This window comes from Lutjanus erythropterus, unplaced genomic scaffold, assembly GCF_056507025.1.
Source record: "Lutjanus erythropterus isolate fLutEry1 unplaced genomic scaffold, fLutEry1.hap2 Scaffold_155, whole genome shotgun sequence".
Lineage (NCBI taxonomy): Eukaryota > Metazoa > Chordata > Actinopteri > Lutjaniformes > Lutjanidae > Lutjanus > Lutjanus erythropterus.
Window position 1 is genome coordinate 1,691,681 of NW_028146632.1, and position 15,861 is coordinate 1,707,541.

Sequence of the window (15,861 nt, forward strand, 5' to 3'; positions counted from 1 at the left end):
CCAACTTCTACAGTAGGGTTTGGAGAAGCAGGCTCAGTAATGGTAGCTATGTGCTTCCAACAGCTTGCAATGCATAAGAGTGCACATTCACTTAGGTAATAATGCAAACACGGTCTTCAAGTTAGTGCAACTTGAAAGTTTGTAAAAAGAATTAGGTTTCACAAAATTTACAAAGAGTGTCTCACAATTATACTTAACTTTAAGCAAGTTAAGTTTATTTAAAGTTAAGCAAACCCTAGACAAATCCATATCACTTCAGCAGATAGCATGTAGCACTGGTATATGCATGCTACTGCAGTGCCAGCTACATTTCTAGCTATGGATAGCACCAGATAAATCCTTAGGAATATTAATTTCACAGTCAGACTTTAGACTTTAGTTATCATTTACTGTGTAGGCTTCCTGGTTCATATATCCCTTCTATGATTTATTATCATGTAAATGACAACCTACCTTTAGGGTCATGTTCCACACACTTCCACTAGGGGCAATGTAGAGTTATACACAGATTGGGGGGGGGGGTGGGTAGAGTGAGGACCACACACACACACAAAATATCTGAAAAAGATAATTTTTGGGGACAATGGGGATTTTCAGACAGAAATCCATATTGGAGCGTGCTGAATGCAACTGAAATGAAATCTAATTGGGGACCGTGGTTTTGGTCCCCAATGGCAATGGTGTCCCCAATCAACTGGTGTGTGAGCGGTAGAGACTTGAAACTAAGTTCTGCACCCCCATTTTTGGACATTCCGGATCCAACGGTGCCACCCTAAAGTCTCTACGAGGTCGGTAAGTGGGTCAACCAGAACCTTGAGGAGTCTGGTGCATACCTCGACTGGTTTCGGGGGATAACTTTTGAAGAGATGGTGGTAGACACTTGAAACTAAGCTCTGCACCCCCATTTTTGAGCATTCCGGATCCAACGGTGCCACCATCGAGTCTCTACGAGGTCGGGAAGGGACTGAACCAGAACCTTGAGGACTCTGGTGCATACCTTGATGGGTTTTCGGAGGATAACGTTTGAAGGGATGATGGTAGAGACTTGAAAGCAAGCTCTGCACCCCCATTTTTGAGCATTCCGGATCCAAGGGTGCCACCATCGAGTCTCTACGAGGTCGGGAAGGGACTGAACCAGAACCTTGAGGACTCTGGTGCATACCTCGATGGGTTTTCGGAGGATAACGTTTGAAGGGATGGTGGTAGAGACTTGAAACTAAGCTCTGCACCCCCATTTTTGAGCATTCCGGATCCAACGGTGCCACCATCGAGTCTCTACGAGGTCGGGAAGGGACTGAACCAGAACCTTGAGGACTCTGGTGCATACCTCGATGGGTTTTCGGAGGATAACGTTTGAAGGAAAGGTGGTAGAGACGTGGAACTAAGCTCTGCAACCCCATTTTTGGACATTCCGGATCCAAGGGTACCACCATCGAGTCTCTACAATGTTGGGAAGTGGGTCAACTAGAACCTCGAGGACTCTGGTGCATACCTCGATGGGTTTTTGTGGAATAACTTTTGAAGTGAATGTGGTACAGACTTGCAAGCAGGCTCTGCACCCCCATAACTTTGTCTGTACACACACACCCACACACACACTCACCCACACAAACACACACACACACACACACACACACACACACACACACACAAGTGAACACATCAGAATGTTAGGTGGCTGTGATGTCATCAAAGAGAATGTGATGAATTCACAGACCCTGTGCTTTGATCTGGCATGGGCTCTGTGATGACATCGGTGTTAGGTTATAATCCTAGCACCATGTCATCATCATACCTCCACTGGTTTTCGGGGGATAACTTTTGAAAGGATGGTGGTAGAGACTTGAAACCAAGCTCTGCACCCCCATTTTTGGACATTCCGGATCCAACGGTGCCACGCTTGCGTCTCTACGAGGTCGGTAAGTGGGTCAACCAGAACCTTGAGGACTCTGGTGCATAGCTCGACTGGTTTCGTGGGATAACTTTTGAAGGGATGGTGGTAGAGACTTGAAACCAAGCTCTGCACCCCCATTTTTGGACATTCCGGATCCAACGGTGCCACCCTTGAGTCTCTACGAGGTCAGTAAGTGGGTCAACCAGAACCTTGAGGACTCTGGTGCATACCTCGACTGCTGTCAGGGGATAACTTTTGAAGGGATGGTGGTAGAGACTTGAAACCAAGCTCTGCACCCCCATTTTTGGATATTCCGGATTCAACGGTGCCACCATTGAGTCTCTACGAGGTCGGTAAGTGGGTCAACCAGAACCTTGAGGACTCTGGTGCATACCTCGACTGGTTTCGGGGGATAACTTTTGAAGGGATTTTGGTAGAGACTTGAAACTAAGTTCTGCACCCCCATTTTTGGACATTCCGGATCCAACGGTGCCACCCTAAAGTCTCTACGAGGTCGGTAAGTGGGTCAACCAGAACCTTGAGGAGTCTGGTGCATACCTCGACTGGTTTCGGGGGATAACTTTTGAAGAGATGGTGGTAGACACTTGAAACTAAGCTCTGCACCCCCATTTTTGAGCATTCCGGATCCAACGGTGCCACCATCGAGTCTCTACGAGGTCGGGAAGGGACTGAACCAGAACCTTGAGGACTCTGGTGCATACCTTGATGGGTTTTCGGAGGATAACGTTTGAAGGGATGATGGTAGAGACTTGAAAGCAAGCTCTGCACCCCCATTTTTGAGCATTCCGGATCCAAGGGTGCCACCATCGAGTCTCTACGAGGTCGGGAAGGGACTGAACCAGAACCTTGAGGACTCTGGTGCATACCTCGATGGGTTTTCGGAGGATAACGTTTGAAGGGATGGTGGTAGAGACTTGAAACTAAGCTCTGCACCCCCATTTTTGAGCATTCCGGATCCAACGGTGCCACCATCGAGTCTCTACGAGGTCGGGAAGGGACTGAACCAGAACCTTGAGGACTCTGGTGCATACCTCGATGGGTTTTCGGAGGATAACGTTTGAAGGAAAGGTGGTAGAGACGTGAAACTAAGCTCTGCAACCCCATTTTTGGACATTCCGGATCCAAGGGTACCACCATCGAGTCTCTACAATGTTGGGAAGTGGGTCAACTAGAACCTCGAGGACTCTGGTGCATACCTCGATGGGTTTTTGTGGAATAACTTTTGAAGTGAATGTGGTACAGACTTGCAAGCAGGCTCTGCACCCCCATAACTTTGTCTGTACACACACACCCACACACACACTCACCCACACACACATACAGGTATGGGTGGATTACTAGGACACTTTTCCCATACCAGCCCAGTCATGGTTTATGGGGTCGCACCTTTCCCTTTGTCCCAGAGAGATGCAACAAAGATAAAAATGGTCCAAAAAAAATTAGAAATTTTTCTGGCTACTTAGAATTTCATTATTGTCAAAGAATCTGAAGATATGAAAACCTGACATTTTATGGACTATGAGGACGGGGCAGGAGGAGGCGTTTCCTGACCCTATGCTTGTTTATTGGGACATTACCTATACACACACACACAATCAGAGCAAAACCCTTGATTATGAGGACAACACTGGTTTAACTGTACATTACCCACACACACACACACACACACACACACGATCAGGGAGAAACCCTTGATTATGAGGACAACACTGGTTTAACTGTACATTACCCCCCCCCCCAAACACACACACACACACAATCAGAGCAAAACCCTTGATTATGAGGACAACACTGGTTTAACTGCACATTACCCACACACACACACACAATCAGGGAGAAACCCTTGATTATAAGGACAACACTGGTTTAACTGTACATTACCCACACACACACACACACACACAATCAGAGCAAAACCCTTGATTATGAGGACAACACTGATTTAACTGTACATTACCCCCCCCCCCCAAACACACACACACACACACACAATCAGAGCAAAACCCTTGATTATGAGGACAACACTGGTTTAACTGCACATTACCCACACACACACAATCAGGGAGAAACCCTTGATTATGAGGACAACACTGGTTTAACTGTACATTACCCACACACACACACACAATCAGAGCAAAACCCTTGATTATGAGGACAACACTGGTTTAACTGTACATTACCCACACACACACACACACACACACACACACACAATCAGAGCAAAACCCTTGATTATGAGGACAACACTGGTTTAACTGCACATTACCCACACACACACACACAATCAGGGAGAAACCCTTGATTATGAGGACAACACTGGTTTAACTGTACATTACCCACACACACACACACAATCAGAGCAAAACCCTTGATTATGAGGACAACACTGGTTTAACTGTACATTACCCACACACACACACACACACACACAATCAGGGAGAAACCCTTGATTATGAGGACACTGGTTTAAATTACACACATTACTGACAAGGTTAAGTCAATTGTGTATTTAAAATGGATAACTGAATCTATTACACACAATGCTGGCAATAATGTTGGGCCAGTTGTATGAGTGACACTGCTGATAGTCATGACACTTTGTGCTAGCTGTGGCTTATGACACAAATTCAGTCAGGAATATTTTTTGCAGAGAGGCTGGACATCTTGCTCTTATGGCCGATATACAAGTTTCTACGATAACCAAATTTTGAACATACTGAAAACACATTGAATTTTGAAAAGGTAATGTATTTTATTTCCACTCACTCCCCACTCTAACAGAGTTTTTACAACATATACAAATGTTGACATGAAATTGTTAAACAAATTAAAGTGCCAAGTAATATAAACAAAGTGCAGAGCAAGAAACGAGTAAAAAAACTAACTTAAAGTGGGACAGGAGGTCCATTGCACAACAAAGTGGGAGAAAAACCCACCCACAACTATGTAAACAAAAATTGAGTGGGACAGGAAAACAAAGTGGGAGAAAAACCCACCCACAACCTCAGGCTATTTTGCCCCCATTTCGTTTTAACATTATACCCCTGTTCCTCACAAAATCGCGTATGTTTTGAAGTGTTCTGTTGGCCAAAACAGCGTGCTCAGCACGCTTGCACTGCTCGCATTCAAGCTTTGATGCAAGGTGTCCATTAGCAATATGCGTTTTGAAGTGTTTCATTACAGCCCCAACTTCAGCCTTGCTCCATGGCCTTTTGGCGGATCCTCTCGATGATTTGACCTCTGTCAATCAAAAGAATATTGTATATGTTAAGATAAGGAAGGCAATAACTGTTACAATTTAATTTATATTTTATTGAAATAACTTTGGAGCGACTGAAATGTAGGTCACAAATGTTTAAGGCTGTCCCCTGATAGTCAAATATTCAAATCAATAATCGGAGATCCCTTCGTCCACTGAGATTTCTTTAGTCGAGTATTCGTTTTTTTTTTGTTGTTGTTTTATCAGTCGGTGTGCAGTGTACTGCTGGGAAAATTTTGGTCCCCAAATGTAGCTGCAAGGATGGATGGAGTCCTACCTTTGGAGCTGGTTACCAGAGTCTGGGTTGCCAACAGTTTCTTTTGCCCTGGAGAACCAATACATGATTTTGTTAGAATAGCTAGTGCAAACCAGAGCTAGTTTAGACTAGCTCTGACTAGTCTGACAGGCATGAACTGATGAAGTTTCTTGGATTAGAGGCGAAACGTCTTCATAAGACTTTTTAAACAATTCCAGTTGCTTTCGATTTAATCTTTTCCTGAGTTTAAAAATACAGAAATTCAGGTACGTCAATCACCGCCTCATAGCTAGGTGAGGTGGTAAAATCATTTACAAAATAGAGATGATCATGGACTGGAATAAATTCATTACCAACTGTAAATGTTGATAGCATAAAATCAAACTTAGACAGTAAAGGTAATTAATTTAGAGTAAAAATGAATGTAGTGAGACAGACCCAGACATATATGCAGTACCGGTTCACCCAATACGCACACTATGCACATTGCGTAGGGCCTTGCAAACCAATGAAGGCCCCGTTACCTCGGCAACGTTGATGCGGGGAGGAAAAAAAAAAAAAAAAAAAAACTGACGACATGACCGTCCGCAGCGTGTGTGTGTGTGTCTCCCCGGATTCCCAGCGCATGAAAGGGTTAAACAGGCCATGATGAAGCAGAGTTTTCCCTCGGGGTATGAAAGGGAGCAGAAGCAGGTAACTTCCCTCTCTGGGTGGGAGAGTGGGAGGGACTAGTCCATATTTGACCTAAATTACAGGGCGGTTAGCCCCCGAGTGAGCACCCCAGTCTCCGTGTGCCTCTTGCTGGCTTCTATTACAGATTTTTCAACTTAAATTTAAGACTTTTTAAGACCTTTTTAAGACCACTTCCAATGAAATTTAAGACCAACCTCGCACCTATTCTTGCATGCATATGAATGAAATAATGCAATATAATTCTGTCAGAATGATAAAAACTAGTGCTGTCAGGCGATTAAAAAAATTAATCTAATTAATTACAGGATTTGTAATTAATTAATCTAATTAATCGCATTTTAATCTCATATCTGCTAAAGGTCCCCAAATAAAGAATTTGAATTCTAGGACATTACAAAATTGTAGTGCATGACTAATCAATTGAATACACAAGGTACAAATCACTGCGTTCTTGTTAATAGTCCCGTCTTTGTTCTTTTTATAAATAAACTTGCCGTTCAAAGGTCCAAGTAAGCTTGCCTCGCTCTTAGGGGTGCAACGGATCAAAAAACTCACGGTTCGGATCGTATCACGGGTTTGAGTCACGGATCGGATCATTTTTCGGATCAGCAAAAAAGAAAAAAGTGGTGGGATTAGGGTTAAATTATTTTAAAAATGCACTTGTCTTTGATCTTTGTCTGTCTGTAATTATCACCATAGTTATGTAATTTAATAATAATGATACTAGTAATGATAATGGTAATATATTAAAAACTTCAAACTTATACAGTGCTGTACTATGTATATACTATACATATATTAGATCATTATACACTGAACAGTATAATACACAACTATGCTCTGTAGTCTGGCTCAATGTCCCGCCTACAGCAGCACATCTGATTGGTTAGAAGTCATGATCAATCAGCAGACACACTGTGTGACAGACGGGGTGAGACAGAGCTGCACCGGTGAGCAGAGAGGAGCTGTGTAGAAGTTAAGACAGCTGATATCACCAAAGTTTCAATCAACATCACAGTTTTATGATCTGTTTCTATGGTGATAGCAGAGTTACATCAGTGAAAAAAGTTATGGTCTGGATTTCACTCAAGGCGATGTGACGACTTTTAAATCAGTCGCTCTTCACAGAGATGCGCTGCATACAGACGCATTTGTCCGCTTTTCACTGCAACTCTGCATTGAGATTTCGGGTATTATAACTTATACAAAAGTAACAGTGACAGTAAAACTATGATGCTCACATGTGGTCCGCGGATCACACGCATGCCGAACTCAATGGGCCAAATTTAAAATGCTTGCACATTGACTTGCCACTCATGATTAATTGCGTTAATTTTTATAGCGCGTTAATTTGCAGCATAATTAATTAATCTAATTAACGCGTTAAACTGACAGCCCTAATAAAAACAGAATTTTTATTTCATAAACAACATTTAAAACACAATAACTGCATGAGGCATGCGTGAGGAGTGTGTGTGAGCACATGTGCATGCACACACACGAATTACACGAAAGAACATACAGCCTTCAAAGCTGTTGCAATCTCTAAACTATATTAACATCAGATACAGTCATAAAACACAACTACTGTATGAGGAGTGTGTGTGTGTGTGTGTGTGCGTGCATATGTCTGTAATACTGTGGGTACGCCTGTGTGTCAATGTATAACAACAGAGGCTGTACAGCCTTCAAAGCTCTGCTCCAATCTCTCAACACTGTATTAACACAATCAAAATTCTTGCGGCATAAACGGCAGTGAGCCTCCCACTCATTGCCTGGAACAAGCTGAACCCAGTCGTATTTCGAATCGTTTAGCCAGAGCGCATTGAATCGACATTTGCCCATCTTTGACTGACACTGACTGAAGTTGCTGCGCGAGCAACGACTTCAGTGGGCAAGTCACAAGCAGTGTTGCCAGATCTTGCGAGAGAAAGAAGTAACCGGGCCTCACACAAATGACTGAACAACTGACTGTAAATGGGACTGTGTTTGTATGTGATCCTAACTTTGATAAAAATTTATTTAAAGTTCTGAATATTAGGTCTTGGTGATAAAACGTTAGCAATATATATCCTCGATAGCGATAAGAAAACAGCTCGATAAAACGTTGGATAATTTGACGTGTAAATGCACAACATGGGAGCACAGAGCCCCAGCTCATCAACCTGTAACATCCCTTGACACGTTAACAGCCAATCATCTAACAAACAGTCCCACGTGTGCTCGCTGCCGGCTGATTGAAACAGCCTATCATATCTCTGGACGCTATGAGTGACAGACAAACAGCTTTGGATCGTGGAGCCAGCAAGCGGACAGACTATCCTGCGTTTGAATAACATATCAAAAATAATCTGTTTGACAACTCATGGCGCTGTATCATGTAAGTAAGAAAGGGTAAAAATTAAGACCTTTCAGAACGAAATTTAAGACTTGTGAGCAAAATTTAATACCTTTTCAAGGCCTTAATTTACGAATATTAAATTTAAGACTTTTTCAAGTTTTTAAGACCCCGCGGGTACCCTGTATTATAAGTTGTAGCGTAGTTACAACTGCAACTAGGCAAACATACTACGTACATGGAAAGTAATGGAATATTGACTAAAAATAAATGTTATTTGCTTGGATAGTACACAGGCAAATATAAATGCATAAACAGTGCTAAATGAATCATAATTATAGTACATAATATAAATAATTACCTATATTTGAAATATGAAAGTAAATTTAAGTGCAGCCAATTTGATGGAGCTGAATTAATAGTAGCCTTAGACCAACAGGTGGCGTCGTGGCGACAGTGCAATATGTTTAAAGGGGGGATGAGTGGAAGCACTGCGGTGTCAGGCGCGGCTGTTGAATTCAGTGAGGAGGGCCCCTTTGCAGAATTTTGCCTAGGGCCCCATGGAGGTCTGAACCGGCTCTGCATATACGTGAACATTATGACCAAACACAAACAGTCAGAGGGCCACATCAGCTCTCATTCATTGAGATATACCGGAGGCTCCCTTCAAGGAGACGAGTTAAAGTCTGTCCAAAAAGTAACTTGATATGTTGTTAGCCACTTATTTGAAGGAAAAAGTCACTAATGCGGTCTGAAAAGACACCAAACATAGTAAGTGGTCCAAAGCTTAAGTCGTCACCCTCTTTGGTCCTGAAAATGCATTTTACCTCATCACAAAGTTAACAAACTCTAGGGTGTTCACTAAACCCAGTTTCTGGAATATCCCTCTGAATCATTACTACAACTTTAAACAAATAAAAACTGTACCTTTGTAACTCTTGGCCTCATCCTGGGTCGATTCCATTCTTTTTCTTTTCCCTTAAAAAAAATAAGAAATAAAATTGTGAACTTCTTCAATCTGAACTTTGTTTTTAACATCCATTACAAGCAACATATTTACACTATGTTCCTTAAGTTTGTTTCCATTCTAACTGCAAAGTAACATGTAATATCCAATGAATAACATACTGTAATACTATGATCTGGACCAATATGAACAGTGAACAGTAGAGGCAAATTTAACAAATAACATTGAACATATTCTAAGTATATTAAAGTCCCTTTGTAGAACAGGGTCCTGACAGCATTTTATATAATTTACACCCATTATGAGAGCTAAAGGTAGTTTAAAAGCAAAACTTAACTTCTCCCCACTTTTAGAATACATACAGCACAGTAGCGCTGCCTGCAATATAGCAAGGGCAATGTAAGGCTTTCCCACACATTACCAGAGGAGCTGGTGGCCTCTTCAGGCATCTTCATTTCTTGATTTTCTGGTGAAAGAATACAAAAAAGGCCTTCAGCATCAACTGAAGTTAAATGATCAATGGTAAATGGACTATACTTATATAGCCCTTTTCTAGTCTTATCAACTACTCTAAGCACTTTACAATACCGTTCTATCATTCACCCATTCACACCACATTGATACACTTATAGCTTAAATGCAGAAACCATGCCACATACTTAATTCTTATCATTGTTGATCATTGACTGTGTACCTTGCTGACTTTGTGGTAGTATTAAAGCAACATCAGGGAACTTGAATATGGTCCTTACTCCAAAATATACCATGAATGTATATCGGAAGATATTCAATACATACCACTTAGTTCGGACCAATCAACTCCATCATCTCCACTGCCTTCCCCGCCTCCACCGCCATCGTCGTCGTCCTTCCCACCGCCATCACCACTGCCATCGTCGTCACCACCGTCATCATCGTCCTCACCGCCATCTTCATCACCATCACCCAGCTCTGGGTCCAATTCGTCTAAAGTAAGCATGATTGATGCAAAAAATAAAAATAATTGTTGCTGCAAGTTTGTACACCTGACATGTTTCTGCATTATGTACCGAAACATTGAGGCATATTTACTTTTTATATTCTTGACAGTTTGAATTTACATCTTCCCAAATTAAAAAAATGTCTAATATATGGTTGTATTTCTTTAGTCACACTACTTTGTTTAGTAATTGATAGTGTAATAAAATATTATTCTTTTGAGAAGAGCCATTAAGAGTGTTGTTACCACCACATACCTTCAAGCTCAATCTCATCAAGAGACTTTCCCTGGAATGTTGCAAGAGTTCCTTTCTCCATTGCAAGTAGAAGCTTTGTGATTTTTGCCATTTCTATAGTTGCCTCCGGCAGACGATAAAAGTCTCTATGGACCCGTATATCATGGCCCAAAAAGTTGGCCAGTTGGTCCAGCTCATTGTTCCTGAGGTTGAGTATTTGGGACACTGTTGCAATGTGCTTGCGAAGATATGTAGACCTCAGATTATCAGGATTCTTTGCACCACACATACTTGCAAATTTTCTTATGCAGTCCTGTCCCCTGTAATAGCTTGTGGAAGGGCACAGTGGCCGTCCAAATAGGAAGGGATTATCCTTATGCACATTACATGCATCTCTTCTCTCTGCAAGAAGTGTTAGTGCACTGACAGCCTCAGGGTTTAACAAAACAGCAACTTTCCTACCTCTTTTGCCGATTATTTCTACCCTGCTGAAGTGCTGGGCTAACTTTTGTTCAAACGGTGACAAGCTAGCAGCTATGTCACTATGGAGCTCAGTCTGGTCTCTTTTCTTGAATGACTCAAGTGACATTTTTGAGACTTCTCCTGCACGATGTCTATTAAAGAGGATGAGCTGAGCAAGTGTCACCCTAGCAACCCCTGCATACGCCTGTGGAGACTCATGCTCTTTCAGGTCTGTGATGGCGGCAGCCAGTTTTTCCTCCAGGTGCTTGTGCAAAAGCTGCACATCTTCTGTGAATGGTATGGTGGACGTTTTATTGTACTTTGACTTGCTCAAAGTAGCCAGTGCAGTGTGGGAGACTTGTCCGGCCCATTCTTTTGTGCAGAGTTGTGTAAACCGTTCTGCTGCTTTAATCAAATTCTCATTCTCTGCTGCGATGGCCCTGCAGAGAATAATGTCACCAATCTTCTTGAGTGAGTGTCCCAATTTGAGGGCAAGACTGGGTGTACAATAAGAGTGCTTGTCTTCATCATATCCAGCAACTGCTCTGACAGCTCCAATGATTTTGTAAAAATTGTTTGGTTTTACAGCATCTTCGAAGCTAAATATAGAATATTTTTTTCTTAAGGTCAACAACAGTCTGCCCATTTCTCGAACCTTTGTTCTGATGTACTCATACTTTGTTGGATCATTCCCATGTTTGTTGTAGAGCGACTGGCCCAGTTGCAATATGAGGAAGTCATTACGGACTACAGATGCTACCTCATCGTCCCTCATCTTTCCAAGGATCTTCCACACTCCAGGGGACACTGCTTGGCTGTATGTTGACTCTGCAATATCTGCCAGAACTAAGGCTTTGGTCTTACAAATAGCTTCAGTTTCTGAGACCATCTTTGAGGGGCATCTACGCGAGTGGCGCCACAGCTCTTTACGGATAAACAGGCCCTTACAATATGCACAGTGCACATGCGTTTTGGCGTTCAATGACAGTTTTGATCGTCCTGGTCTTCTTTTCAATTTCAGTTGTCCATCTTGATTTCTCATTACTTCTTGATTATGCTCGTAATTACCTTTGTTCCGCAACTTCTCAAGTAACCTCTTTCTCTTTTTTGAGTTCTTAGGGAATGAGAATGCTTCAGCGATGTCAGGCTCTACTTTCTCATGCTTTTTAAGGTGACGAGATATTTTAGATTGAGGTGTTTTGCAAACATAGCAGTAATTTTTTGATGTGCAAGAAGAGACTTGTGGTGCTGCTGCAGTCTCAGTAGAAAAAGACTCTGTTGTACTTCTTGGAAGAGTCTGGGTATTACTTGTAGTAGGATCATCAACATCAGAACAGGGTTCACTATCAGGTATGATGTCATCATCAATGCCAGAGTTGGAAGCATTCTTGTCCTCCTCTTCCATGCAGGATATAGGTTGCAGGACTTTCGTTGTCCTTTCCTGGGAAGAAAGTGAGTCAGCTGGTCCACTCTTGTAATGTGGTAGGTTTAGATCCTCACTATCATTAAATAGTTCAGTGTTAGTTACATCTTCATCAGAGTTGAATCCATCAGAACTTGATGCAGTGTCCGCTACGTAGAGATCACCAGAGGAATAGCCATCACTACTTGCAGAGTCAGGAACAATCTCATCGGGTGTAACATCCTATGCAGAAAAAAAGACCTTATATTAACCCCCACAAATCTACTATTGTATAAGTCACAATCCGACACCAAGAACACTTTAAAATCAAATTTAAAATGGAGCCAAGGAGAATGAACATACCAGCGATTGATTCCTCTTGAAAAAGCAGGATTTGTGCCAGGATCTCGAACACACTAAAAGTACATTGAAATGAAAAGTTAGCAAGTTGTGCTAACACTTTTGTTTTAGTTTAACATAAAAACTGCACTAAAGTAGGGCTGCACAATGAATCGCTTTTTCATCGTAATCGCAAAATGAACATGCGAGATAAATGCATCGTAAAGCCTGACATGTAATGAATGGAAAATGAATGTTAATACTCATGCATTCACACTCAGCATGTGAGCATTTGGTGAAGCCCTAGACACCATTTGGCCAATTAGGTGAAGCCTCACCTACCCTCTCAGGTATGTGTCATTTGCTGGAGGTGAACAAGCAGGAAGGAGAGAGGAGCGAAGAAATTACGGTCAAAGAAGTTGTGAACAAGCAGGGTACTTTTGCAACTTGGAATTATTTTGGATTCAGGAGAGACGTCTTATTCACGTGCACTGTCACAAGTCGACAATGCTGAGGACATCTGGAGGATATTTCTCCTTCCTCATTGTATTTCTGCCATTTTCTCCTCTGTTTAAGAATCTCTGAAGCCTCCTCCTCACTGCTCATATACTGCTTATACACAACCTTATTTTCATCGCAATACTGAAAAGTGTTACAGCACATTGCAGATTCTCCTCGTATCATGCAGCCCTACACTAAAGACAACAACAAAAACTGTTTGAGTGACATGAATACGAACATTTGCATGTGAAACCAAGCCATTTTAGACCAGAGACAGGTCCTGTGCAACCTTCACAATGGTCCAAAGAGCTGACAACTGCGCAGGTAACTCGATGGTGGCACTGGGGAACCAATAAAGTATATATCAGTAATGATCAGTGATAGAAACCCTTAACATAGAATACAAACACTTCTGAAGACTTCTGAGCAGTACCAACTTGTGACATCCATTATATGAAGAAATGCATGAAGGCCTGATACACACCCCCACCACAAAGCCAATACATGAAGTCCTGGTTAGGAAAACATGCTCCTAAGTACATTCTGACATAACCAAAAACAATCACACACACAACTCCTACTGTCCTTATAGGACACTTTGTCCTGACAGTCCTGTGCTGTGGCAGGTACGTGTAGTGTACAACATCCAAAAGTGTGAAGACGTCTGAGTACAGTCATAAAATCAAACAAAACAGTATTATGTCTAGAAGTAAAATCATGATATTACAAGAATACTGTCAACTTACAATGTCATCCTTTGATGTTGAAGGAGTTTCCTCGACTTCTGTCATCGAGTGACTACTGCTGCATACCTCCTGTGACTGAGTCAATGACAGGCACAAATGTGAGTTTAATTTAAGCTGAAATAATTCATTTTCATCCTGCAAACATTGTGTTACAACACTGGCCATGACTATGATACAAATGTCAGTTGGTAGTCAGCAGGGCAGAAGGAAGACCTGAATAATGAACTTGTACTATAAAATTCTAAAGGACCAAAACTCATTCTACTGTATTGAAGGTGACACAAAGCTAACCAACTGTGATGGCACAAACTACAACTTGCCTTTTCTGAGCGTGGCTCACTTTCTTTCACCTTGTGGTGAGATTGTTCTTCAACGGGTGCCTGAAATTGTAAAGTGAAAATGTGTAGTTTAATCACTTGACTGGCAGCACTATCACTTAGTGGTCTTTAAGAAAGAAAGACAGGACATAATTATGTTCATATTCACCTCAAAAGGTATCACCCAGCTCCACTCTTGACCAATCAAATTACTCAAAACTAACTGTTGTATGAAATAAATTACAGGACACTTTGTCCTGACAGTCCTGTGCTGTGGCAGGTACGTGTAGTGTACAACATTCAATGCATGGAAGCCTGATACACACCCCCACCACAAACCCAATACATGAAGTCCTGGTTAGGAAAACATGCTCCTAAGTACATTCTGACATAACCAAAAACAATCACACACACAACTCCTACTGTCCTTATAGGACACTTTGTCCTGACAGTCCTGTGCTGTGGCAGGTACGTGTAGTGTACAACATCCAAAAGTGTGAAGACGTCTGAGTACAGTCATAAAATCAAACAAAACAGTATTATGTCTAGAAGTAAAATCATGATATTACAAGAATACTGTCAACTTACAATGTCATCCTTTGATGTTGAAGGAGTTTCCTCGACTTCTGTCATCGAGTGACTACTGCTGCATACCTCCTGTGACTGAGTCAATGACAGGCACAAATGTGAGTTTAATTTAAGCTGAAATAATTCATTTTCATCCTGCAAACATTGTGTTACAACACTGGCCATGACTATGATACAAATGTCAGTTGGTAGTCAGCAGGGCAGAAGGAAGACCTGAATAATGAACTTGTACTATAAAATTCTAAAGGACCAAAACTCATTCTACTGTATTGAAGGTGACACAAAGCTAACCAACTGTGATGGCACAAACTACAACTTGCCTTTTCTGAGCGTGGCTCACTTTCTTTCACCTTGTGGTGAGATTGTTCTTCAACGGGTGCCTGAAATTGTAAAGTGAAAATGTGCAGTTTAATCACTTGACTGGCAGCACTATCCAGGGTGTCCGCGGGGTCTTTAAAAGTATTAAAAGTTGATAAATCAATTGTGGGAAAATTAAGGCCCTTAAAAAGTATTAAAAAGTCTTAATTGCGATTTTATGAGGTATTAAATTTTATTGGTATTCAAGCTTTGACTCCAAAAAGTACCCATGAATATTTATTTTCCTCCTCGCGACTTTTACAAACAACGTGTAGGTGGCATACTCGGAGCTAGATCGCCTCGGGGCCGTGCGCGTATGGGTGCGAAGTCACGCGACTGCGAATGTTCTGGCGCCCAAACAGAGGAGAAGAAAACAAAAATGGGAAGTGCAAGTTCTTGGACTCCTGGCTCAAGATGCCCGAATTCAAAGACTGGATAAAGCCAGTCGAAAATAACAACCGGGAAGCCTATTGCACACTTTGCAAGAAAACGATAAGCGTTGCATCG

General features: G+C 41.8%; 1 protein-coding gene across 2 annotated transcripts; it reads right to left on the reverse strand.

The window, feature by feature from the left end:
- Positions 1-4,363: 4,363 nt before the first annotated feature.
- LOC146304373 (uncharacterized) lies at positions 4,364-14,163 on the reverse strand. Of its 2 annotated transcripts, XM_084714193.1 has the most exons (9): positions 14,093-14,163; positions 13,585-13,687; positions 12,870-12,922; positions 10,664-12,749; positions 10,227-10,394; positions 9,850-9,894; positions 9,389-9,439; positions 5,452-5,499; positions 4,364-5,155 (listed from the first exon to the last, which is right to left on the reverse strand). In XM_084714193.1, the coding sequence occupies exons 1-9, from the start codon at positions 14,135-14,137 to the stop codon at positions 4,920-4,922; spliced, it is 2,835 nt and encodes a 944-aa protein (XP_084570319.1). In that variant the 5' UTR covers positions 14,138-14,163; the 3' UTR covers positions 4,364-4,919. The 2 variants fall into 2 exon arrangements, with proteins under 2 accessions (XP_084570319.1, XP_084570321.1); XM_084714195.1 differs by lacking the exon at positions 13,585-13,687 and having other exon boundaries at positions 14,093-14,148.
- Between the last annotated feature and the right edge of the window lie 1,698 nt (positions 14,164-15,861).

Excerpts from the sequence above, each read along its gene's own strand:
- LOC146304373 (XM_084714193.1), bottom strand. The coding sequence starts at position 14,137 with ATGACAGAAGTCGAGGAAACTCCTTCAACATCAAAGGATGACATT. Across the intron at positions 10,395-10,663 it reads TGATGAGATTGAGCTTGAAG|ACGAATTGGACCCAGAGCTG; the intron begins GTATGTGGTGGT and ends TGCTTACTTTAG. Across the intron at positions 5,500-9,388 it reads TGAGGCCAAGAGTTACAAAG|GGCAAAAGAAACTGTTGGCA; the intron begins GTACAGTTTTTA and ends TTGGTTCTCCAG.